This window comes from Puma concolor, chromosome C1, assembly GCF_028749965.1.
Source record: "Puma concolor isolate L17-30 chromosome C1, mPumCon1.1.hap2, whole genome shotgun sequence".
Lineage (NCBI taxonomy): Eukaryota > Metazoa > Chordata > Mammalia > Carnivora > Felidae > Puma > Puma concolor.
The window spans coordinates 43,434,989-43,461,943 of NC_141674.1; the positions used below are offsets into that span (position 1 = coordinate 43,434,989).

Consider the following 26,955-nt stretch of genomic DNA (forward strand, 5'->3'; position numbering starts at 1 on the left):
ACATTCTGCAAAAAGGGAAAATTATGGAGATTACTGGTTGCCTGGAGTTAAGGGATAGGGAGAAATAAATATAGCACAGAGAATTTTTAGGGCAGTGAAACCATTCTGTATGATATAATGGTGGATACATGTCATTATACCTTTGCCAAACTCACATATGTACAACACCAAGAGTAAACCCTAATGTAAACTATGAACTTTGAATGATAATAATGTGTCAGTGTAGGTTCACTGATTGTAACAAACGCACATTTGAGTCCAGGATGTTGATAGTCAGGGGGCTGGGGAAGGAAGGGCATACATGGAAACTCTCTGTACTTTCTGCTCAATTTTTCTGTGAACCTAAAACTTCTCTAAAAAAATAAAATCTATTTTAAAAAAAGAAGTGCTTTTCATCTTGTAGAAGGTATCTACAGAAATCCTACAGAAAGCATTATACCAATAATAAAATGTTAGACGCATTTAAAATCAGCAGTAAAACAAGGAGGTCCACTATCATTGTTTCTTTTCCAAGAGATAAAAGAGAAAGTATAAAGACGGAAAAGGAATAAATAAAATTATCATTACTCACATATATTAAAATCTATATAGAAATACCAAAAGAATCTACATCAAAAATTAACAGAAATAACAGAAGAACTTGTTAAGATGGCTGGGTGTAAGATCAATATACAAAACAGCAATTATATTCCTATTCACCAGGAAAAAAAGGTAATTTATAAAGAGATCTAATTAACATTAGCAACAAAGAACAAAAGAAACCTATGAATAAATATTTAAAAGAAACATATGTAAAACATGTATGGAAAACGTATAAAACCTTGCAGAAAATCATTAACAAAGACCATGTTTACAGACAGGAATAATTAATATCATAAAGAGATCCATTTCCCCAAATTGATCTATAGAGTAAACGGAATGCCAATCAAAATCACAAGATTTTTTTCATGGAAATTAAAATTTTTTTTATTTTAAATGTTAAATTTAAATGTTAAATTTTTATTTTAAATGTTTATTTTTGAGAGAAAGAGACATACACACAGACAAAGCACAAGCAGGGGAGGGGCAGAGACAGAGGGAGACATAGAATCTGAAGCAGGCTCCAGGCTCTGAGCTGTCAGCACAGAGCCCGATGCAGGGCTCGAGCTCACAAACCATGAAGTCATGACCTGAGCTGAAGCTGGATGTTTAACCGAGCCACCCAGCACCCCTTTCGTGGAAATTTTAAAATTGATTCTAAAATAAAAATGGAAGGGCTAGGGTTAAAGTCCCAACAACAGTAGAGGAACATTAAAAGAGACTGGAGTGGGGCGCCTGGGTGGCGCAGTCGGTTAAGCGTCCGACTTCAGCCAGGTCACGATCTCGCGGTCCGGGAGTTCGAGCCCCGCGTCAGGCTCTGGGCTGATGGCTCAGAGCCTGGAGCCGGTTTCCGATTCTGTGTCTCCCTCTCTCTCTGCCCCTCCCCCGTTCATGCTCTGTCTCTCTCTGTCCCAAAAATAAATAAACGTTGAAAAAAAAAAAAATTTAAAAGAGACTGGAGTGGAAGTGGGGGGGGTGGGGGATGGACTTTTCCATTAGATTAGCAAAGACTTCTTACAAAAACGATAGTAATTAAGTTAGTATGATATTGGTACAAGGATAGAAAAGTTGACTGATAGAACAAAAGTGCCTAGAAACAGACTCAAATGTAAGAAACTGATATATGACAGATGGCACTGCAGATCACTGGAGAAAGGATGGGCAACTCAACAAATGGTTATCCACATGGAAAAATATTAAATTGAGTCCCTACCTCACAACATACACCCTAACTACTTCCACTGGATTAAAACCTTAAATGAGAGTTAAACTTTAAAACTTGAAAAACTTGAAAATAAATCCTCTCATTATGATACAAGATGATTTACTTGCAACATCTAGGTAGAGAAGGATTTATTGTAACAGACACAAAAGATAAAAGCAATGAAAAGAAAGACTAATAAATTCAATTCATTAAAATTAAGACTTTCTGCTTAAGAAAAACACCGTCAAAAAGGAGACATTACAAGTCCTAAGCTGGCAGAAAGTATCAACAATTCCTATAAACTAATAAAGAAAAAAGCAAACAGCCAATAGAAAAATGGGGAAGGACACTAAAGGCATTTCATAGAAGAGAAAACGTGAATGGCCCACAAACTATGAAAAGGTACTAGTAATCATTAGTAATCAGCTAAATGAAAATTAAGAATACCACCCGATACCATTTCACACCCACCAGACTGACAAAGTGGTGCAGTGTTTTTGAGGGTGTGGAACAACAGAACTTCTATACACAGGTTTCCCCTGCTATGCAAAAATAGAGCATTCCTGTGAAGACTTCTGTAAGCCCAAATGGCATAAAGTGAAGAAGCAATTACCATGAATAGAAAAATATTTTGAGGGTTTCCAGACTCAAAAAATAAACTCTCTTAGGTTTTTCTGGTACCTTAGGACACCTTCCGCTAACAGATGCACAAAATAAACGGAGATAAAACACAGATGCTCACAGACACAGTTCAAAGCCATGCGCTGGATGCTGAGATGCTGAGTGTGGTCCCAGGGAAGGAGCGTGGCCATGCCATGTGGGCTGCTTGGGGCGCATGCTGCCCATATAATGGCTTGCTGCAAAACAAACCCTGAATGCTATTTTAGCTTTTTTATTTTTATTTTTTTATTTTTTCAATATATGAAATTTATTGTCAAATTGGTTTCCATACAACACCCAGTGCTCATTCCAAAAGGTGCCCTCTTCAATGCCAATCACCTACCCTCCCCTCCCTCCCACCCCCCATCAACCCTCAGTTTGTTCTCAGTTTTTAAGAGTCTCCTGGGGCGCCTGGGTGGCGCAGTCGGTTAAGCGTCCGACTTCAGCCAGGTCACGATCTCACGGTCCGTGAGTTCGAGCCCCGCGCCAGGCTCTGGGCTGATGGCTCGGAGCCTGGAGCCTGTTTCCGATTCTGTGTCTCCCTCCCTCTCTGCCCCTCCCCCGTTCATGCTCTGTCTCTCTCTGTCCCAAAAATAAATAAACGTTGAAAAAAATTTTTTTTAAAAAAAGAGTCTCTTATGCTTTGGCTCTCTCCCACTCTAACCTTTTTTTTTTCTTCCTTCCCCTCCCCCATGGGTTTCTGTTAAGTTTCTCAGGATCCACATAAGAGTGAAAACATATGGTATCTATCTTTCTCTGTATGGCTTATTTCACTTAGCATCACACTCTCCAGTTCCATCCACGTTGCTACAAAGGGCCGTATTTCATTCTTTCTCATTGCCACGTAGTACTCCTTTGTGTATATAAACCACAATTTCTTTATCCATTCATCAGTTGATGGACATTTAGGCTCTTTCCATCATTTGGCTATTGTTGAGAGTGCTGCTATAAACATTGGGGTACAAGTGCCCCTATGCATCAGTACCCCTGTATCCCTTGGGTAAATTCCTAGCAGTGCTATTGCTGGGTCATAGGGTAGGTCTATTTTTAATTTTTTGAGGAACCTCCACACTGTTTTCCAGAGCGGCTGCACCAATTTGCATCCCCACCAACAGTGCAAGAGGGTTCCCGTTTCTCCACATCCTCTCCAGCATCTATAGTCTCCTGATTTGTTCATTTTGGCCACTCTGACTGGCGTGAGGTGATTATTTTAGCTTTTTTAAAAAATAAAAGTGAAAATCGTCTTCCGATTTCTTCTGGTTAGTGAAAACGGGTACTAACATAAAGTCTTTTGTAAAAGTAAAGTGGCATAACGTGAACTTCTGAAAAGCAGGGGGGCCTGGTATTGCCAGTGGAAGTGTGAATTGATAGAAGCACTGTTGAAAACAACCGGGCACTATCTCCCATTCCCTGACCCAGCAATTCCATTTCTAGGCACACATTCTAGTGAAACTCTTCCACTGGCCTAGAAAGACACATAAAGACACCCGTTCACAGCAGCACTGTGAACTGGCAGGAAACCGACACAACCAAAATGTCCACCAACAGGAAAATGATTAAAGTTTGGATTATTCACACAATGTAATATTACACAGTAGTGAAAATGAATGACAGCCACATACCATAATAAGGATAAAATCCTAAAAACATAATATTCTGTGGAACAATTGCAAAGACCACATACGGTACGATACTATTTTTATAAAGTTTTAAACCAAGCAAAACTAAACAATGCACTGTTTATGGATAAGTATGTGTGATGAAACTACGTACAGAAAAGCAGAGAATGCTAAGCAGAAAAAGAACAGGGGTTCCAGAAACTCATGGATGTTCATTTTGCTACGCTTTATTAGGTACACATATTTGCATGTATTCTTTTGACTGTATCAAATAGGATGTAATTTTTTAAAATGTAAACATGAGTAAGGGCTCTGGGGCTAATCAGCGCTTGTTTAAAGCCTGGTGCTTCTACCTCCTAGCGTGTGTCCTTGCCAATTCTCTTCGCTTTCCTAAGCTTCCGTTTCTTCATCTGTAAACCAGGGATAGTGACGCCTCCCTCCTGGAGTGTTGGGAGCCAATCCTAATTCAGCACAGTATCTGGCATGTATGAAGCAATAAGCGTTTGCTATTTTTATGGCCAGGTATCCCCCGCTTTCCGAAAGTCTGCATTATGACCCTTGGCATTTATCAAAGACCTGCAATTTGGCTTCACAAAAGTTTTCACTATTTTCCAATAGTGGGGGAAACCTGTATGGCTCTTGATAACGATAAACATAGTGTTGGGGCAGGGACCCGGGCCACCCCCGCCTCCCACTCCAACGTTGCTTCTATGCTGCCCTTTCTGCCTGGTGTCCCTAGGCCGCTGGGGGTTGCAGCAGGGCGAGTTTTCAGGCCTTGTCAGAGGAGCAGCTGCAGTGGGCAGCACAGTGGCCAACAGCCCCCATGCAGTCACAGGCCGTTTACATTCCTGGAGGATTAAAATCCTCAGCCGGCACTGCAGCGGCGGCCTCGGGGCCCCGGTGATTAATAACCTGGCTCTAGTGCTAAGAGCTCTCAGAGGATGGCTGGCAGGGAACAGGCGGGATGGCCTGGGCACCTCTTGGATGCACATGAGCTCTGGGGACAGAAATGAGCCTCTTCCAGGCCCTGGGTGGCACTATCGCCTGGAGCTGGGGCAAGGGAGGGGAGCTGGCAGTTCAGGTCCTCTTGACTCGGGCATGCGGGTTCCACGCCTAGCGGGTTCCATGTCTCTTCTTGCTGTGCAGACCCCAGGCAAGCTGCTTCATCAGTCAGCCTTCAGTTTCCCATTTGTAAAACAGCACCTGGCTCAAGTGCATCAGAGGCTTAGAACAATGTCTAGCACAGTAAGGACTCCATCGCTTTTAGCTATTATCATTATTTTTAGTTATTTTTTAATGTTTGTTTATTTTTGAGAAAGACACAGAGCATGAGCAGGGGAAAGGCAGAGAGAGAGGGAGACAGAATCTGAAGCAGGCTGCAGGCTCTGAGCTGTCAGCACAGAGCCCTATACGGGGCTCGAACTCACAAACTACAAGATCATGACATGAGCCAAAGTCGTACTCTTAACTGACTGAGCCACACAGGTACCCCTATTATTATTATTATTATTATTATTATTATTATTAATTATTCTCAGGGCTCAGAGCAAGGGCTGGTACAGAAGTTTCACGGAATGTCTGCTGACTGAAATCGCCAAGCGGCAGGCCAGCCTCTGCACCCACACTTTGGGATGAGAACCTCACCCTTTCCCTCCACTGGGGAAGGTCCTGCCCATTAGAAAGTTATTCCTGGTACCGAGCTGTTCTTGCTTCCTGACAGTATCCTCCTCTGAGCCTTGAGAATGGGGGAAGGGCAGTGGGGAGGAGAAGCCTCCCCACTCCCCACTGGTACCCACTCTCCAGGTCCTGAATCCAGCCTGCTCTTCTCAGGGGTCCTCCCCTGGCCACTCTGGTCAGGAAGAATACAGATACACAAGACAGGTGCAGGCACCCACCCCTTATACAGTCACATAGTCACAAACCAACTCACTCACAGGAACATACACATCACCTGTATGAGACACATTCAACCATACAAACGTGCCCACAGATACTAACATGCAGTCACACGTGCACACGTGCACACACACACACACACACACACACACACACACACACACACACCAGGTACATGTAGTCATGGTGATAAGCACCCAGAGACAGCAAGCACAAATGCAGGCCCTCAGAGGCATGTGGAAACTTCAGAAGCCAGACGGCCAGGGTCAGAGCTACCTCAGGGCAGGAGGGCTCCATGCTTCCCTAGAGAGGGACTTGACTGACCCTGAACTCATCCCTTGGGGGCAGCTCAGGCTAATGCCAGAGACCACAGGTCTCCCTCTGGCCACTCTCAGCAAGCCTGGCATGGGAGGGGCTTTTTTTTTTTTTAGAAATGGCAGAAACAGCCTCTGCTCGACTCCATGCCACGCAAGCTGTTGGACAAATTACACGACAATGACGATCAGAGCAGCAATTGTTGCAGGCCAGTCAGCCCGTGCACACAGACCTTGCAGCCCGCCTCCCCCCACCCCCCGCCCCCCTCCAGACAGCAGGACTCGGTGATCCGGGACAGGGCCTCACCTACCTCCAGACCATTTGCACTTCTGACCTCCACTTCCGCGGTCCTGCTCTGAGCTCCATCGAGGTCACTCTCTGTAAGGCCCCAGTCAAGCACAGTTCTGAGCCTCAGTTTTCCCAAGTGTTACTGAGTCTTTGTTCGGCTTCCCCTGCAACTTCTCCACCTAGCCTGTCTTTCTCGTAGGCCCCACTCACCTCTGTGTCCCCAGCATTTCACACATTGCTGGGCATATTCTAAGGATCACTAAAAGACTGTTGAAGGAATGAATGAACCCCCTCTCCACCCTGCAAGACAGGCACATTACCATATATGGCAGACCCTGCCTCCCACCCTTGTACACAAATCTTCCTCTCAGGGTCTGCTTCTGGGACAGCCACCTAAGCACCATTTTACAGAGGAGGAAACGGAAGCTTCAGAAAGGTAAAGAAAATTTCCCCACGCCACATAGCATAGCCAGCCCTTGAGGTTTAGTTCTGGGAAGGCAGCTCCCCAGACCTTATCTGACTGGGGTGGCTGCTGGTCCCCAAAAAGAAAGCAGCTGCACTTTGCCCTTGTGTCCGAGCCACACTCGTGGTTCCAGCTGTACCATCGACGAGGGCCACTGTGACCCTCGCCTAGCTCTGGGGTCTAGACACAAATATAGTTAAAAGGAGAAGAACTGAGTGCAGCCAGGGATTGACCTCAGGCCCGCAGGAGGGGGGATGCCCACCTGACCCAAAGCTCGGGCTCCTTTGGAGGGCCTCTCTAGACACACAGTGCAATTACTCCAGGCACAATGCAGGCGGCCCTGTCTGGCCCTGACATCTCATAAGGGTTCCTCACTGGACACCCTGGCCCGGCACCGAGGGTTCTTGGGCCAAGTTGGAAAACTGCTTGCAAGCACAGTGTTCTCCAGCAGCCTATATAAATCTGGAGAAAAGGGTTTATTAAACCCTGAGAAACCGCAACCAAAGACACTACGTTCTTGGAGAAGCCTCCAAAATCAAGTCATTACCTATTAATTAACAAGAGTGGGGCAGAGAGTTTGGTTAGTGGCCTGGCATGACCGTCTGCATGTTGGCTCTCGTGAGGCACAAGAAGCGTATACACGTGTATGTTCACACACACCTCATGCCCCTCCTGCTCCAACCTATTCTCGGGTCTCTGCAGCCCTGTAGGCAAAGCCTGGGCTCCTCCATCTGACACACGAGGTCCTCTGATATGGCCCTACTCACCTCTCCCCCATGCCATGTTCTGAGTCACTTGCAGCTCTCATCTCCATGCTGTTCCCTCTCCTTGGGACACCCTTCCCATCCTTTTGCAACTGGATAATTCTTACCTAGCTCTCTTCCAGAAGCCTCTTCCCCCTGGATTAAATCTTCTCCTCTCGGTTCCCATTTATTTTCCTCCAGGGGAATTCATCACAGGGTCTAGTAACTTGGGCCCTCGTCTGTCCCCCATGAGCATCTCCAGGGCAGGACTCCATGCTGTGTGGAAAATACTCAGCACAAAGCAGGCGCAGAGCAGGCACATGGTGGTGAATGGACACACACAGAAGCTGCTCTGAGCCGGCCCATGCACCTGCCCAAGGCACTGGGGACGGCGCAGGAGCTGATGCACAGAGGACTCCCCTTATTCCAGCAGAATGAAGAGGTACCCCGGCCCACTGCTATCTCTTCCTGGAGAACAGGCCAGCCCAGTCAGTAGGGGGTGGATGAGAATCCGAGAGGGCCCAGGTGAGCGAACAACCCAAAGCATCCCATACTATGTGATCCAGCCGATTCACTAGGCAAGACAACCCACACCGCCACACTGCCCTCGCTGTCCCCTGTGACTCCACCAAGCTCTCTCAGTGGGAACAGCCCACTTTTCTCTGCCTCTTCATTTTGGATGGCCACTGTTCCTTCCCAACCTTCTGGACGCCCACCCCCTTTCCTCCCTGGCTCCTAGAGAAGTGGTCCCTGGGCACCTCCCCCTCCATACTCAGCAAAGTCCCTCTTTCCCAGTTCAGGCTCGCTCCCTGGCCCAGGGCCTCATCTCAGTGACTCCCTGCGCTGGTCTTGGGCCCCCAATCCTCCCTCCTCTGCTCACCTCAAACGTGCCCCCTCTCCCCACCACATTTTGGGTGCCGGCTGCAGACTTGCACATCTGAGTGGGAGTCTGAGTGTAGCCCCAGACTGCAGGGACAAACTTAGCTCTGGCACTGTGTGACCATGGGTAAGTTACCTAACCTCTCTGTGCCTCAGTCTTCTCATCCACAACAGAGAGGTAATAACATGTCTCTCCCAGTTCAAGATGACACATGTAAAATGCTCAAGCATTGTTACCACGGCTACCTTTCCTTCCAACTAGCTCACCCACGGGCCTCCTGTCTGTCCTGGTTTCTCGGATCTCCATCTCCCTCCCTGCCCAGCTCAGATGCCTCTCACTGTCTTCCCAAGCTTCTCGGCTACTGCCCAGCATCACTCCACTCTTGGGGCAAATCCACAGATGAGCTTTGCCTGCGCGGACTCAGCTCCTCTGTCGGAGCCACCCAGCCCAGTGCGCAGTTTCCCTCCAACGCCCCTCTCCACCTCTCCAAAACTCCCCTGCTCTCCTTCACCCTGTCTCATCCAACTTCCAGCAAGTCCAAGATTCTCTCTCTTGAAACCAAGTTCATCACTTGGCTCTTCAACCGACCACTCTGCTCTACCCTACCACCCAAACGCCTTACCTCTCTCCCCCTGGCCTTGGCCTCCCCCATCCTGTAAAGGCCGATAGGCTCACTCCAGCCCCTCCCATATCACTGACCAGGTCGGCCTCCAGGCTGATGACGCCCATCTTCTTGCACATCCCAACCCCAGGGACTCTCCGGCTGGCACTTCCCTACTCAGCATGGACCCAACCGGCTCACACCCTCCTCTCTTATGCTGCTAAGGCTGTACCAGCATCCTCTCGATGATCCCAGGCCAGCGTGAAGCACCAATCCCTCGTTTAACAGCTTCATCCCCTTCTGCCCACCGTCTCTCCTGGGTATCTCTCAGAGCCAATCATTTCTGTAGCTGCCAGATGTGCTGGTTTGACTGGCAGCCCAGTTTCCCCCACACTGAAGAGTCCCTCAGTGTGGGAGGTGAAGGTGTGAACTGGGAGGGCCCTTATGCCTTCCACAAAGGAGGAAGCGATATTCCGTCGGCCTGAGGGAGACTAGAGAAAGGCCAGGCCACTGGGATGTCCTGCTACAGCTTTGGCCCTGCAGTGAGAGCACAGAGGTCTCTTAGAGAATCAGGTGGAGGCTCCCTGCTTGCAGGCCTTGCTCCTCTTTCCTTAGATAGATGGTCTGTGCTCACAAGGGCCTGCCGATAAATTCTAGGGGGTGGGGGGGCGAGGGGGGACACAGGGCTCATTACAGCCAGAGCAGCCGCCTCTCTCCACTCTGCCACAGCTCTGACCAAGGTGTCACCATCTCATGTCTTGGCCCATGCTAGCGCCACCTCCTGGGATGCCCTCTCTCACCTCCTCCATGATGCTATTCTGACTCTGCCTTCCCCTAGGCCCAGGCTGATAGCTACTCCTTTTCCTAGCCCCCCAAACCCCCTGAGCTCCCTCAGAGCACACAGCACACAATGTTACCCCCTTTTTAAGATCCATAGAGTCCCCTTAGGCTATGAGCTCCTCGAGGAAGGGACCGAGTATGCCCCAAGTAGTAAAGCGTGACATCTGCAGAGAAAGGCCACTTGCCAAAAAATTCAGGTGCCGCTGGATGATCAGGGCTAAGTTACTTAACTTCTCTGAGCCTCAGTTTCTTCATCCGTAAAAGGGGGATGGACAGACTAAAAGCAGGACATAGACTAGAGAACACAAGTAAGGTACCTTCACTGCCAGTATTTACTTGCCCGGCTTTTCTCAAAGAATGTTAGCAAAGTTATTGGTGAAAATAAGGTCTACTGTTTTGTTCAGTGACTCTGCATTATCAACAATCAATCCAACAGCCTTCCTCCAGCCATTTAATCCAGGTGACTCTCACCATTGCCTCAAAAGGATCTGAGAGCGCAAAGAACTGGTCCCAATACACAAGCTGGCTGGTTTGTTTCCTTTCCCAGCCAGCCAGAATTCTGCAATTCAACAAGTTGCCTTCTTTGCCTTGGCTTCTAGGAAGCTCCAAGAAAACACACAATAACTAAACGAACTCAGGTTTTTCATGTATTTACATCCTTTTCTCTCACTGTCAGTTTAACTATATATAGATCTTTTATTGTAAATGTCCATGAATCCTTAATGGAAGCCAAGAACTCGATGATAAAGAAAAAAAGATGGACTAGAATAGAAGGGAAGAGACTAGAGCATCACAACAGGATTTCTGGTGTTTCCTCTATCTATTCCTCTTTCCAGAGGATGCAGCTGAAGCCCAAGGAAGGAAGGGGAAAGGCGAGGCATGGATCGTACTTCATGCGTTTCCAGCCTCTGCAGGGCTTGGCTTTTGGGTTGACTTATCCATTGGGCATGCAGGCACAGTGGCAAGAGTCCACAAAATTTTCAGGGCCTCGTGAAAATGTTTTAATTTAAAATAGGAAGAAAAAAAAGGAACTTCTAGGTCAAAGAAAATGTTTTAATACATAATATGAATATGTGTCTTTATGCCAATGCCATCATAAAATGTAGTTTTTAGTGTTTTTATGGAGGGAGAAGCTGAAGCCAGAAGTGCTGGGGTTGGCAAATGCCATGGTGAGGCCCTGTTCACTTTACCACCTCACCAGGGAATACAGGAAGCTCCTACTTCTCACTTGCCCAGCTTCCTGGGGGCCCAGGCCTAATCCATGCTTCTCTGTCTGACAGGATCCAATGGGAGCGTTTTTACGAATATTCCAGAGGGAAGTGGGGCCTTGCCAGGTGAATCTAATTTATACCCTTCGGTAACCACCTCAGACAGCTCTTGAAAAGCTGTGGGAGGGGGATCTCCTGGCTGATTTCACCAACCACTTGTCAGGACAAACCTTCCTGGGTTCACAATGTGGAGACAATTAAAGGCTGGCGCTTTGAAGGCACGAGCCGAGAACTTCCTGACAGAGGTGTTGACTGCAGGCGGCAGACCCTCTGTTCCTCAGGTCTCAGGACCACACCTCGTCTTCCCCCAGCTCTTGGGCTGGGCTCACTGTGCGGGCAGCAGCGGCAGCAGCAGCAGCAGCAGCAGCAGCAGCAGCAGCAGCAGCAGGGTTGGGCTGAGAGACACCATATAATCCCTGGGCACAACAGCTGACAGAACTCAAAGGACAGGTGTGGCAGGGGAATACCTTGCCTTGGGCATGACTGCGGACCCATTGTGTGACCCTGGGCCTGGATGCGGACCCACTGTGTGACCCTGGGCCTGGCTTCGGACCAACTGTGCGACCCTAGGCCTGGCTGCAGACCCACTGTGTGACCCTGGGCCTGGCTGCGGACCCACTGTGTGACCCTGGGCCTGGATGCGGACCCACTGTGTGACCCTGGGCCTGGCTGCGGACCAACTGTGTGACCCTAGGCCTGGCTGCAGACCCACTGTGTGACCCTGGGACTGGCTGTTAACCTGCTGTAGGACTCTGGCCAAGGCTGCTGACCTGCTGTGTGATTCTGGGCAAGACTGTGGCCCCGTGTGTGACCCTCTGCTGACCACCCTGCTTGTTCAGGCCCCTGTGTCCTTCCTGTGAAGATGGGGCAATGTTCTCAAAGACACGAAGTCATTATGAGGATGATATGGAGCGAAGAACCCTAAGCAATTGCACCCAGATAAGGCAGGATTATCATTCCCACTGGACAGAGGTGGCAACTGGGGCCAGAACCAGCAAACAGCTTACCCAGCCAAGGTCATGGTAAATTAGGGGTCAGGCAAGGCCTTGGACCTGGAACCTGGATTCCAGGAGCCTTGAGGGAAGGGTCTAGATCTCTCCAAGGAGTGGTTCCACCTGCAGGCTTACCTGGATTCAAGTCTGACTCTTCCTGGCTGTAAGACCTCCCCACGTTCTCTTCTATCCCGGTGTATGCAGTCATGAGCTGCAGAGCCCCTCCATCCTGACCTGGTTCCTGCACCCCTTCTCGGGTCTGGAGCTCCAGGCAGCTGTCCCCCAACCTCTTCCTTCCTCTGACGCCTGCAAGGCCACCCTGAGCTGTGAGGCCAGCTATCTTTTTGCACGTAGAAGCCAGGACAGTGGGACATGAAGAGTCCTTGGACTCATGGTGCTGATTCTTGATCCAGCACCCCCTCCCTGCCATCCAGTGCAGGTTAACTGGAAGGATCAGCTCCAGATCCATGAAAAGCCCAGATTCCATGTGATTGCTTTTGAGGAGTCCCAGTAACGAATTAAGATTCCTTGTTAGGGGTTCCCTGGGGTGAGCTCAATGAAAACAAGGAATAATCAGCTCATGCTCGATTACAGAAAACTGTGTGGACGCAGAGAGTAAGCTGGAGCAGTGGGAGGCCAGGGGCTGATACCCCAGCACTTAACTTCTCTGAGCTACAGTCTGCTTATCCATAGAATGGGGCACTAAAGCCAACATCAAAAGTTTACTGAGAAAACATGAACCTGGTATCTGGAGGAGAGCACATTCCTAACAAATACCATTTTCCTTCCTTCCTCGCACTTTCAAGTAGCTGCTTTTGGGTAGTTTAATCGTTTCCCTTGTTGCATTCTTGGCTGTAATGTGTTTTGGTCATCAATTAATACAAAATTGTTCTCCTCCAGCTCTGAACCCACGGTCATAACGGCAGAACCTGTGGAGACCGAGTTAGTGGGCAGCTGCTGCACGTGGGGGCAGAGGCCGAGTGGGCAGAGGTGGGGCTGGGCAAGAGTATTTGGGGCACAGGGAACAGCCAAGTGAAAAGCCTGAGGAAGGAATGAACTTGGCATGTTGGAGGAATAGTCAGGAGCCGGGTGGCTGGAGCAGAGCAAAGCATGGAAGGAACTGAGACCAGAGGGCTCACTGGGGGCCCCCACACTTGCCCTTTCTTTGTACTCCCTCTCCTTCCTCCCCCCGGGATGATAAAGATGGTTACCTGAACATCTGAGTCCAAAGGATCTTTAGAAGTCCTGGAGACTTAGCCTCCCATTTTGCAGATGGGAACACTGAGGGCCCAAAGGGGTCTCGTGACTTTCCCAGTGCGAGCTCTGAACTCGTGGGCCATGCTCCACCTCTACTGACCAAATCAGGGTCCTGAGTCCTAAGAGCTTTGAACTAAGCAAAGACCTCATCACCCAGGTGGAGAAAGTGAGGTCCCAAGGCCAGGGGGCTCTGTGTGCTTGAAGAAAGTAAAGCGTGGGGGCAGGCAGGGGAAGAGCATGCCTGCGGGCTTCTGCAGGGAAGCCAGGCTTCCTCGGGGCCTGACACTCCCCGTGATCAATCATCATGCTTTCCCGGTGCACGTAAAGAGGTGTGAGCTTTGACACCTACTGCCAGCTAGAGTCTCCCTGGAGCCTGCTGGGCAGTGCTTCACAAACCAGACCCTGTCGGGAGGGGAAGGTGATGCTGACAGGCATGAGCTGCACAAGCCGCAAGCCATCTCCCGCTGTGTGACCTCTAGCGGGTCATCAGGTCCCCATCCGTCAGAGGGTGCTGCAGGGATTGCGGGCAGCATCCGATGAGACGCCCTGGTGCAAACGCAACACAAGCCTGTGTTCTTTCAGGATACAGGAGGGAAAGACGGTACAGACGGAGACAGTGCACAAAAGCCCTCAACACAGGGCCTGGCGCGTAGTAGGTTCTCAACAGTTAGTGGCTCTGTGGCGTGGGACGGGCACCGGGCTGGGAGGCGAGGGAGCTGAGCTCTCCTTCCTTTGCCCTGTGACCTTCAGTGAGCCAAATCCTCTCTACAGGCCTGTGTCCACATAAGCAAACAGCAAGAGTACAAACAGGCCTTGGGACTCACAGCCTCAGTGAACCACCTCCTCTTCCCCTGGATGCCTGGGGAGAAGGAATGGGAGCAGGGAGCAGGGTTTGGAAGGGGAGGAGGACCTCCAGGAAATATCTGAGAATGGCAGACTCATTTTTCTCCCTGGAGCCAAGCCCTCTTGACTTCCAATTGCTATTGTGACCATTGGCAACTAAACCTGGTCAGAAATGACCCCACAGGCCAAAAGGACTCCTGAAACGTGGGTTCAGAAGATTCTGGGAAGCATGGACTTACGGTTAAATGGGGGTACAGAGGCAATTGTGGGCAGTGGGAAGATCACAGAGCAGGGAGCCAGGGACATGAGGCGGAGTCCCAGATGGGACATCTGGCCAGGTAGCAGAAGCTCTGGATTTCAGTGACCTCACTGTAAAACGGATTCTGCCACTGCCCTGTGCATTCCCAGGGTCCTGCACAGGAACAACCCACCAAAACTCTGCATCCCAGGGCCCTGGGAAGGTGCAATTGTTACCTTCAGCTCAAAACCCTATGCGTTTCAGCTCTGATAAAACAAAGAGGCTGGTGGATGGTTCATTGAACACTCACTGGGTGCCGGGCCCAGCAGAGACTTCCCAGTCTTGCCCACAGGAATGCACAGGCCTACAGAAACCTCCAGTCCCAGTGTCCCATCTGCAAGAAATGCACAGTCCAGTACTCCTGTGCATGTCTGCCCTCTCAGGCTCATGTGACAGACTCGTCCAGGGTCGGGGGCACGTGGAGGGCAGGCGTGGGCTGTGCCCCTTCAGGAGGCCACCTCCTAGCTATTTGGAAATCGCCACGTACAAAGCCACAGAGTCCCAGTGATGGGCTCCCATTTTATCACTACCCACGTCAGAAGAACGATCGTGAGGAGGCAGTGCTGCACCATTCGGTGCTGTAATCACTTACAGACCACGGAGGCCCCGGTCCTGGCAGTGGAGGAAGATTTATTGTGGGGATGGACGGAAAACAAAGAACAGTTGTGCAAACTTTACAGAACCACATTATGGGAAATGCCTTTCCCATTTCCCAGTGGTGAATGTGCTGGACGCTGCTTCCAAAGGGAGTTGAGCTCGGTTACCCAACCTTACGGACACAGTGCCCCTGCATGGCTTGCTGGGCTGAGCCGGCCTGGCCCGCGGTGCCCAGGCCCTGGCTGACAGCCAAGCTCTGCTGGCTGGGGGTCACAGTTGACCTGGTCTGCGCGGGTGGACCTGGGAAAGAAGGCTCTCTCCTGCCTCCGTGTCCTCATCTGCCTGCTGTCACTCCCCCTCCGAGGACTGTGTACCCACCGCATGCCCAGCGTTCTTCTCCATGTTAACACTCATTGCGTTGCTCTCCTGCTCAGAACCTTTCCACCACTCCCTCCACTTCCCTCAGGGCACAGGCCAAGCTCCCGATACTGAACTTGGACGCCCCTTACGGTCCAATTCCAACTACCATTTCTGCTCCCAGCGCCGTGCAGGTAACACACCCCAAGCACAAGGAGACACCTATGTTCCCCCCGAGGGCCGAGACTGTCACATCTCAAAACTTTTGCATGCGTTGTTCCCTTTCCCTGAAAAGCCTTTCCTCGTACACACCCTTCAAAAGCTCCTACACACCCTTCAAAGCCCAGCTCTCACGACATCCTGAGGGGAAGCCTTCTCCCTCTTCTGTTAATTCCTTCACCATTCCTTACTGACGCTGCACCCCACGCTTCTAGCATCAAACCTGCCACGGTATGGGTGTCAATAAAGCTGGTGAAGGGTTGGCGGGGTGAGCAAAGAGACAACACAGACACCACAAGGCTCTCTCCTGAGGGAGGGGCACAGGTAAGGAGTCTTGAGTATCCCGGGTCTTAGAGTGTCCTCGGTGACTGAGGCCACAGGGTGGTGAGACCATGACCCGTCTCACAGATGAGGGCAGGATCCTGAGGTCCATCACTGTGGCAGTCCAAGTGAGGCACGGGAAGTCAGCTCAGCTAACCCATCTGCCATCCAGTGGAGACAGCGCCTATTAAGGCTCAATCATGAAGTTTACCATTTCCAGGATGTTCCTCTCAGAAAACAGGGTCTGGACACTTTCTTAGAGTCACTGTTGATTTTATCTGACTTTCTCATTCTAATAAGACAATCATTTCAATGCCATTTACATTAAATTAAGAAGCTTTTTTCCCCCCCTTTTATTATTTTAAATTCAATTCAGAAGGTTGTTTTTTTTATCCTTAATTTTTTTCATATTCCATAAAGCAGTGCTGAGTTCACAAAACTTGGCCAGCGTTCCCATACCCTCAAGTTTGGTGCTCCTAGGATGCGAGCGAGACCTTGGGTTTGATGACTCAAAAAAAAAAAAAAAAAAAAAGAACAAGGGCTCCTGTTTTCAAGTGCCAAGTATTTGCCAGGCATGAGGTAAGTGCTCCACATGCATGATCTCATTTAATCTCACAACTGTCTCCCCTGTACACACACACAGGAAACTGAGGCTCCCAGAGGCCACGTGGCTTGTTTGAGGTCCCAGGGCTGGTTAGGCCTCCACTTGGCTCATGGATTCCTGACTCAGAATTTAAATAAGGCAGAAGGGGGTGGGCAGGGATGGGGATGAGGTAGGGGAGGGGGTGGGGAACTGGATGGGGCCGTGGAGGTGGAAGTGAGGAGGGTGGGCTGTGGTGCAGGGAGGGAGGAGGCCCTGGAGAGCTGCAGGCTAGGAACTGCATTTGGGGAGCCTGCGGCTAACCAGCACCACGCCTGATGGAAGGCTTATCTGGGAGGAACACGCCCATGAGGGTGCCTGTGTCCTCTGAGGCCTGGGAGTCGAGAACTCAGCTGGCTCCCTCCTGAAGGGCGCTCTGCGGTCTGTAGATCACGGCCCCTCTGGCTCTCACAGACACTCTTCTGGGGCGAGCATCACAGCCCTCATTTTACAGACACAGAAGCAGAGACTGGGGAGCGAAATGACTTGCCCGAAGTCACACAGCTAGTGCGCAGGAGAGCTGGAATGAGCCCCCGCACCTGCCTCCAGTTCTTCTCCCTTCCCCCAGGCAAGTCATTTCCATCGGGGGCCTCAGTTTCTCCTCCTGTACAGGGCTCTGACCCAATCACAAGGCCAGAGCTTCTAGGAAGCCTCTCCTTAGGAAGTCCCCTGAGTTTGATTTTTACAAACCAGAGGAGAAAGGGAGGCAGCCCAGTTTGAGCCAAGTTCTGTGGAGCTGGAGCGTTGGGTCCAAGAGGGTAAAAGGCACTAGTGTAAACTGGGCTCCCACTGAACACAGAGTGCTAGACATTATCCCATTTCACAGCTCAAGAAGCTGAGGCTCAGCACAGCGAGGTGACCTGTCCAAGGTCACACAGCCAGTCGGTGACCAAGCTGGGACTTACACCAGCCCTTTCTGTTTCTATGGGGATGTTCACGACTGCATAGCTACTATCCGTTTCAGACTCTCCCTTTTCTCTTTTCCTAATACAACCTGCCCACAACAGTCTGAACTATCTGCTGTGCATCTACTATGTGCCAGGCACTGCCGAAGCACCTCACATACGGCATCTCATGGGAGCCTCCCAGCTGTCCTGCTCCCTCCACTTCACAGGTAAGAACGCAAAGCCTTACAGAAGCCGGGTTACTCACACACGGTCGCAGGCTGTCAGGTAGCAAAGCCACGTGTCAAGTTCAGACTTTCTTGCAGAAAAACTTTAAGCACCAGACTAGAGGGTGGACGTGCCCATCTTTAGGGCCCTGCCCATCTTGTGACTTCACTGGAAACTGCTCTGGAGGACAGTGTCCAGGCTGCTTCATGCACAGAGCTGGTCAGAGCCTCTGCACCAGAGGGCAGGCTTAGCTCCTCTGCCTCAAGGCTGAGCCAGACATCACAGGGCACACGGTCCCCAAGATACTTGGCCATACCAGGAAATGTGGCTCTACGTGGGGCAACATGTGTGGGGAGAGCAGGAGGCATGGAAAGGGGGGAAGCGGAGGAGGGGACATTGGGTTCTGAAGGATGGTTAGGAGTTTGCTGGGCTGGGAAGGGTATTCTAGACAGAGAGACCAGCAAAAGCCAAGGCCCAGAGGAGTGAAAGGAGCTGGAGTGTGCAAAGACTCTCTAGGAGTTCGGTTGTAGAGGAAACCTCAGGGCAGGGAGAAATAAAGCAGGCATCCCACGGCTACCATTAACTTGCTGGGTGACAATGGGCCACTCTGCACCTTCTCTGGGCTTCGGGTTTCCCACCTGATAATAAGTAGACACGAGAACTGCTATCTATGATCCCAGGAGGTACCCCAGTCGCGGTCATTGAAAAGGGCACATCTGCATGCCAACTTAAAAGCTTCTTTTGCCTAGAAAGGTCTTTCTACCCAGACCCTTCCCACCTGAGAACAAAGTGACACTCAGACCCCATTTCCAAAGTGGGTGGACTTGTCACCTAAGCTGGTTGGGCCAGCTTGACCTCTCCGTGCTCATTTACAGCAGGATTTTCAAGGGCAGGGGTTTTAAACCATGCTCCACTTTGTAGCTTTTTAGCTCACCAGAAAGTAAGCTTGTCTTCGGGTGACTTATTTATTTATTTTAAAGAAGGTGAAATGTCTCCCCCTCATCCCACAAGGGCCCTCTCGTCCAAGATAGAACAAAGGAGTCATCATATCAGCAGGGCAGGGGGCCTGCGACAGGCTCTCAAGGTGGTGGGGGCGGGGGGCGGGGATTCGTGTGGGAAAACAGTTAAATGCAAAAATGCGTCTATTGGTTTTCTCTGCTTAACAAAGCCTCCTCCAGACCAAAGCTGGCTTTGATTCCCTTCTGTGACCCCTGGGTCCACCAGGGCCTGGCATACAGGAGGTGCGTGCTCCTTGACAGCTTGCTGAAATGAGTTTCAAATCTGGATATTTTCTTCATATTTATAGGCAGACTGATGGTCCTCTGCCTGGGAAGCGGCTTGAGGTCACAGCTAGCATACAGTCTCTGGAGTCAGGCTGAGACCTGGGTTCAAATCTCACCCTATGATGCACTTGAGACCTAAACTTGGGCATGAACCCGACTACCCTTTCCCTATCTGTAAAATGGGGATAATGATCCAGTCCCCAGGAATTATTCCTCCACTCTGAGGAATGCCTGTGTGGAAGCCCTATATAAGCTGAAAAATTCCCAATAATGTTCCAGCCGCCTTGACTGACTTAGACAAGGTTATGCAGCCAGGCCTCAAATCCTCAGCGTCTGGCTCCCCGCCCTCCTTCATCCAGCAATAACAGCATGAGACTCAAGGGTGGCTGGTGTCCTCCCCAAGGTGCCAGAAGTCTCGTTATCACCTCATCTTTGTCTCAGGACTCCCAGCTCAGCATGAGGCTGAGCACACGGTGGGGGGGGCACCCATCTTTTGGGTGAGGCAAGTGTTTCTGGGAAGGACTCTTCCCTCATCTGCGGTCACTTTCCCCACGGTCTAACTTTCCCCAACTTTTGGTTACTAGCCCCTTCAGGAAACTCCCTGTCCACTGAAGCTGCCCCATTTGCTGTGGGATCCTGGGCCCCTCACTGTCCTCTCAGGATCTGTCTTCCCTGTCTCTTCTCTGTAACGATGAAGATGGAAGGAAGACCCACCTGCGCATGCATTTTGGGCTCTAGGAAAATTCCCGAGAATGAGTTGGAGATGTTGACGTGAGTCGGGGGTGTCCGCTGGCCCAGAAACATGCCCAACCCATGGGGCCAGTCTCAGGACGTGGGGCAGGGGGGGAGCACATGCCCAGGGACCCACTCATTGTGGTTTAAGAAGCACCGACTCGCCTCTGTGTGGAAGAGGCTGAGCAAAGGCAGGTGGGTGGGGGGCCGTGTGGCCCGTGGAGTGGCCCAGGCAGCTGAGCCGGGTGACAAAGAGCAAGCCATTTCCTCCGTGAACGTCAATTTCTCCTGAAAGTATGGGCATGGTGATGCGTGGCTGTACCTAGCATACCTCAGAAGGTATTAGTTCTCTTCTCCCTGAGGACTTCCAATGAGATATGATCTCACCGCCAGTCAAGATTCTCTCTGACTCCCAACACACAGCCTGGCCGGGCAGGTGGGCAAATCTGATGTGTAGCTATGCCCGGCCACTTGGCCGACTGTGTGACCCTGGAACCTGATCTGGCCTCTCTGGGCCTCAGCGTTTTGACCAGTGGTTTTCTGAAGATGGACTAGGACATGGCTAGCCCTGGGCCCAGGTATTAGAATCTCGGCGTCTCAGCCAAGAGCACCTCCTTCCGCCTCCCTCACCTCTTCCAGCACCCTGCGTTTTGTTTCTCAGGGGTTGGGGGACTGAGGCAAAGCCAAAAGGGAGAGCCGGAAGCCCCAGGATTATGGGAAAGGAGAGAAGCTTTGGCCCAGGCTGGCCCTTCTAGGAGGTGGGCAAGGCCCTCCCAAAAGGCCCAGCCAGGTGGCTCGTGTCTGATTCCTTGGCTGGTTACGGCCAACCAATAATGCTCGGCTTTCAGTGGGCTGTATTTCCCTGGTGCCAGGTCCAGTGGTGGAGAGGGGCGTAAGTGATGGAGACCAGCGGCCAGAGCAGGTGCAGCTACCAGAGGAACCCAGGCAGGACGTGAGCCCAGTCTCCAGCCGCACACTGGGCCTGGGAAGGCAGGGACCAGAGCCTCCTCCCTATGTCCCCACCCCAGTTTCCCCTTCTAGCTCCAGTCACCCGGAGCAGACACCGTCTCGCACAGAGCAGGTGCTCCACATTGCTGGCAGACACCTGACCAGGCCACCGGCATGGGTGACGGCCCTGTCCACCTCACCCACAGTGAAGGCCGCTGGAACTGGCTGACCTCAAGTCCAAGCTCCACTACTGACTGGCTCTTTTGGGTTTCTTCATCTGTAAGATAGCCACAAATGATCCTGTTGTAACTCTCAGGGCTACAGTGTTAATCTCCTGAGATGGTCGACGTGACGGAGCGTGACGGGGGATGAGAGAACTAACGAAGCACTTCCCTGTGTCATCTCTTTAAACCCTCATGACAAAAATCCTAAAAGGGAGGTACGATTATCATTCCATTTTACCACCAAATGTACTATGGTTCAGAGAGGCTAAATCACCTGCCTGATGTCACACAGCTGCTACGTGGCTGGCCCAGGAGGGAACTGGGTTTGTGTGACTCCAGACCTGCCTACACATACCGTCCACACTGCACTCACGGCTTCGGTTAAAGCTCTTCACAAAGGCAGGAATTGCTGTCATTATTATTGTTATTTTATGAAACCCAAGGTTATGAAAGGTTTTCCTTTTTCACTCTGCCTCTCTTTTTCTTGATGGGGAGGAAAGCAAACTACACAGCCCGCTAATTTCTGCAGTCTCAGACAATCAGGATTCCAACTGTCTGGGAGAGCCAACCTAAGAAAGCAAGAAATTAATCTTTTCAAAGTTAACGTCTTCGAGGCGTCGCGGCAGTATTTGGGTTGGACGTATCCTCGCTATCCTAATGCAGATGAAACCCCAAATTTAATAAGGCTAAGACAACTCGGACAACATAAGAAACATAACAGGATATTGCAAAGAGATTAGGGAGCTTCCTCTGGATGGCGTGGATGGGCCGGGGAGAGGGCAGAGCTGGGGGGCGGGGGGATGGATGGCGCGGCCTACCCCGGGGGCCCCCGCCAGCCGAGGCCCGATCCCGGGGCGGACCTGAGAACCTGGGCAGAGGGCAGCCGGCTCCTCGCCGCGCCTCCGGGCCTGCCTGGTGCGTGAGCGGAGGCTCCGCGGGCTAAATGTAAACCAGCTGGCAGGGACCGGAGTGGTACAGTTGGATGGGGCGGGGAAGGCTTACCTCATGAAAGAACTGTGGAAACGGCTGCTGGAAAGATAATAAAAGGATTAACTGCTATTTTAGTGGGCCATTTACTCTTCAATCAAAGTGTCTCATCTATTTCCTGTTCTCCAGAGGATCTGGGCCCAAAATTCCTTTGTCTATTACAGCACATGGTAGCAGAGGCCTGTCATGAGAAATTAATAATTTTACAGGGAAGGGAGACTGTACTTATTTGGGTGCGGGCTGGGGCCTGCCCCTTCCCCTGGGTCACCTACTGCACCAGCATCACAGGAAGGGGGAGCGCTCCCACGGCAGGCAGGGAGATGTTCAGAGGAGGTCTCTCCCACCCCTCCAGATGATGGCACCCAGCAAGGCTGGCCCGAGGACCCCAGAGAATGACGAGTGTAACGGGACAATCTACACAAACAAAAGCATCACAATTTAGAAAGATGTGGGTTCAGATTTCACGCTAACGGTTACTAGCTGTGTAACCTCAGGCAAGTTATTTTTACTGTTGTCACTATTATTACCACGATGATTAGCAGTCTCTGTTATTATTGTTGTTGTTACTGTGTGCTCCTAACTAGCTGTGTGACGTGGGGCAAATTCAGCAATCTTTCTGAACCTCAGTTTCCTCATCTGTAAAATGGGAGTTAATAGTCTCCACCCTGTAGAACTGCTCCCGGGATTGCATGGAGTTATCACTTAGAATGGCTTCTGCACACAGTCAACACTCAGAGGCTGCTTGTTGGTGTTATCATCAAAATCCTAAACCCCTCAGGAGGCAAGATAAAGTGTTCTCATAGTAGCAGGGAGAAGGCCGGCTGGACACCACTGAGCGCTTGTTTCTTCATCTGTAAAACCTTGGTTTTACAGGATTTTTGTAAAGATTTAAATGTCAGCTTGAACGTCACCTCCTCCACGAAGCCCTTGTGGGCCTCCTGTCCTTGGGTCTATGCAAACTCCATCCAGAATCTGTCCACACCCATCTCCCACCTCTTGCTGACCACAACTGCCTGCAGGCAAAGACCTTGGAAAGTCTATGTCTGGGTCGCCGGAGACAGGCACGAGCCAGGTGTAAGCCAGTGTTCTGTGGAGTCCGTTGAACCAAATGAGATCCTGGAAGGCCCAGGAAAAAGAACCGTAGAGAAAGATCCCCAGACCGCACTGAGTAAGCTGGGCCTCTCTGACCCAATTACTAGGCCTCTGTTTCCCAGCAAATGGGCAGGGAAGGCTAGATTATCTCAAGGTCCCTGCCGTCCAGCACGGGCACTACTGGATGCCGTAATTCCACACAAGAGGCCCTGGTGGGCGGAGGCCCCGGACCGCACCGCGCCAGGGTTTGGGCCTCCGCCCCGGCCCCCACAGACAGGAGGATCCCCCACAGGAAAGAAGACATCAGGGACCGCCGTTCAACAGCTGTCAGCTCCAGGGTCTCAGAGACGGTACCCTCTGCCTTCCAGTAGTCTGCTGGTCATCTCCTTCCAGAGATGGGCGGCGGGGGGGCGGGGGGGGGGGGCATGCCTTTCAGCAAGACTTGTGTTACAACACCCCAGAGGAACAGGGGCATGCCCAGGACTGGCCCGGCCCCCAGCCCTTCCCAGCATGGCTTTAGCCCCAAGGCACACGATGAAGTCAAATCCTCAGCCTGCCCAGTTCAGCCTCTCCCCACAACACTAATACGCCAACCGCAGGCTCCCTCCTAATCTGAGGCTGTCCTTTTGCAGAGGCTGTTCACTGCCTCTCCTCCTCCTCTTCAAGAACCGGCCCCCTTGAGCTGAATAAGCTGGTCTAGCTGGATGCCCAGGCCACAGCTCCACAAGCAGATGGGGCCCCAAGGGTGACCACCGGGTCCCAGGAAGGTGGAGTTTATACTGCTGGTTGCCAAAGCTTCCTGCCTCCCCTGGCCCCTGTAAATACTACCCTGGGCCTTAAGCAGGGACAGAGGGGCACTCCATCCCAGACTGAGGGCTTCATGAAGAGGGGCCCAGCATCAGTGACAGCATGCACGTGTGGGGGAACCTGACATCGGCTATGACGCTGGCCTTGCAGACCAGACACGTTGCTTTCTCTCCTGCCTCACCAACGCCCCAGTGGCTGGAAGATGGAGCTGGGCCTTAGAAGACTGGGTGGCTCCTCCAGCCTCTCCACTCCCAGGCGGGAGCCTCTCCTGGTGGGGTAGCTGGGCCTTGGGGTTAGGCACAGCAGCTCGGCGGAGGGTATCAGGGACTAAGACTGATAGGGATTTCTACCACCGTGAGAGCATAATACAGAAATGACCAGTGAGAAGGGCTGGAGGCCTCGGTGCCCACTGTTAGTGTGTGTGTGTGTGGGGGGGGGGGGGGGGGGGTTTCCCTGGAAACCTCAGGCTCAACCCCAGGCATGGCACTGCAGGTGCCATCCAGGGCCTTATCTGTTACCCCTCCCCTTACCTCCAAACCTGCTCCAGGGACCCAAGCTCTCAAGCCAGATGCCTGTGAGGACACAGTGCTCCTTGGAGGAAGCCAAGCCTGTGGGCCGCTCCGAGGCCTGTGAGCCTCCCTGGGAAGGCTGCCCGACCAGTGGTGGGTGAGACACTGAGCATCTGTGTGTAATACAGAAGGTGGCCAGGCCTGCTCTGACCTCAGAGTGTGTGTTGTCACCACCTGAACAAGTGTGTTTGACCAGGTCATGTGCCCTGGGGTGGGGGAAGGGCACCCGGTGAGCAGAGGAGCCAAAGATTCCCAGTGACAGGGGCACTGATTATCTTGACCAATGACCACATCCACAGCACTGATCCTTCCCCTCCTCGACCGCAGGGGATCTCAGCCAGCCCCCAGGGAAGGAGCCCCCGGTTGGCCACTCCTAGCACGGAGGTGGGGGCTGCTCTGTTTGGCCAGGCAGGGGCACGGCCTGGTGGCCGTGGGAACTCACCATGCATTTGTTGGGCTTCTCACCCGAGTGCACCCTCATGTGGATGAGCAGCTTATAGCGGGCATTGAAGGGCTTGTAGCGGCGCACGCAGCCCGCCCAGAAGCAGGTGAAGTCCTCGCCCTTGCGCTGGTCAATGTGGCTCTTCTCGATGTGCCGTACCAGCTCCTCCTGCTGCTCGTAAGCTGCACAGCAGTCCACCCAGCGGCACGCCTGCCGTCCGGCCACCCCCCTGCCCACCAGGCCCAGCCCCAGGCCTCCGAGGCCCGAGCCGGGCGGCAACTGAGACACGGGGTAGGGGGGCGGCAGGCCTTGCTGGGGAGGCCCAAAGAGATCTGAGAACTCATCCGCAGGCTCCTGCTTCAGGAAGCCCGCTTTCCGGCAGGCTTCAAGTTGCAAGCCGCCCTCGTGGCTCTCTGTGGTTGCAGGGCCAGGCCGGGCTCTCTTGGGGGCCCCCCCCGGGTCTCCCGGCAGAGGGGGGCTCCGGAGTCCATTCACGCAGGTGACCAGAGCCGTCTGGGAAGAGCGGATGATGGAGGTGACATCAGAGGAAGCGCAGGGGGAGGGGGAGGCCGAAGAGGTGGAGGGCAGGCCCAGGAGGCAGCAGCGCTTCAGGCCACCCTCGGGGAGGTGGGCCTCGGGCTGGGGGCCCAGGCCAGAGCTGGGTTCACTGCCCAGAAGGTAGCAGGAAGGTGTGGGGTTGGCGAGGCCTCGGCCCGGCAGGTCCAGATCGGAGTGCAGGCCAGTGGCTGGCGGGGCCCGGCAGTGAGCAGACAGGGGTGTGCGAGCTTCCGTCATGGCCCGGTAGTCAGGCAGGGACTCCTGCTTGATGTGCTGTGTGGCCGGAAGGCCACCATTCACATACGTGGCCTGGGGTCTGGGCGACCTGAAAGACAGTGACCAGAGAAGCTGTGAGAGGGTGGGCACTTCACAGTGGGGAGACCCGGGCGGGAGACAGCAGGGAACCTGGGACCAAAGGATGGAGAAGCCCAGAGCAGGAGTGAAGGTTGAGGGCTGGAGGCAGAGGGAGAGAGAAAGCAGAGGCTGGATGTAGTCAGCAGGAAAGAATATGGGGGAGAGAAAAAGGGGAGGGGCTGGAGAGAGGTTCCAGAAAGGGAGGAGGTCTGAAAAGGATGCCAGGAAAGACCACCGTTTCATCCTTTTACCTCTCCAGCCCCAGATGCCATCCCGTCCTATTGCTGAGGCTTCCCTCGGGTCTCCCCTGACCTTCTCCCTGTGACCTTCTAGTGAGTTCTGGAGGAAGGAGGCTGAGGCGGTCATTTTGAGGGGCATCCAGGTCCAATATGTTTTATTTTTAATTAAAAAAAATTTTTTTATGTTTATTTTTGATAGAGCCTGAGTGGGGGACGGGCAGAGAGAGAGGGAGACACAGAATCCAAAGCAGGCTCCAGGCTCTAAGCTGTCAACACAGAGCACGACGTGGCACTCAAACCCAAGGACCACAAGATCATGACCTGAGCCGAAGTCAGATGCTTAACCGACTGAGCCACCCAGGAACCCCAGGTCCAGTATGTTTTAAATTCTTCCTATTTGTCCCTTAGATCTTTCTTAATTTTTGTAACCTTCGTTGATTTCTAGAAATGTTAATTATGTGACATTTTGCCCCAAGCAGTCTGTCTTTTCCACAGTGAATATCAGTAAGTTGGGGGTCTGAAACACAAGTCACGACGACAGGGGGCATCCTAGGAATGACTGAGGAAAAGCCAGGTGGGGTGGTACCAGGTTTCAAGCCCAGACACTGTGACCACATGAAACTCAATTCTGGGGTGAGGCTATGGGCGGGCAGGCTGGGAGGGCAGCTCGCGGCAGGTGGGAGACCGGGGTCTGAGACCAGGCTCGGCCACTCCCAGCTGCACAAAGC

General features: G+C 52.0%; 1 protein-coding gene across 3 annotated transcripts in view; it reads right to left on the reverse strand.

The window, feature by feature from the left end:
* GLIS1 (GLIS family zinc finger 1) overlaps positions 1–26,955 on the reverse strand; it is a 230,419-nt gene that overhangs the window by 58,766 nt on the left and 144,698 nt on the right. For all 3 annotated transcript variants that reach the window (XM_086717037.1, XM_086717036.1, XM_086717038.1), the window contains one exon: positions 25,077–25,959. In XM_086717037.1, coding sequence (XP_086573163.1) covers positions 25,077–25,959 — 883 coding nt within the window. The remainder of the gene's footprint in view (positions 1–25,076; positions 25,960–26,955) is intronic.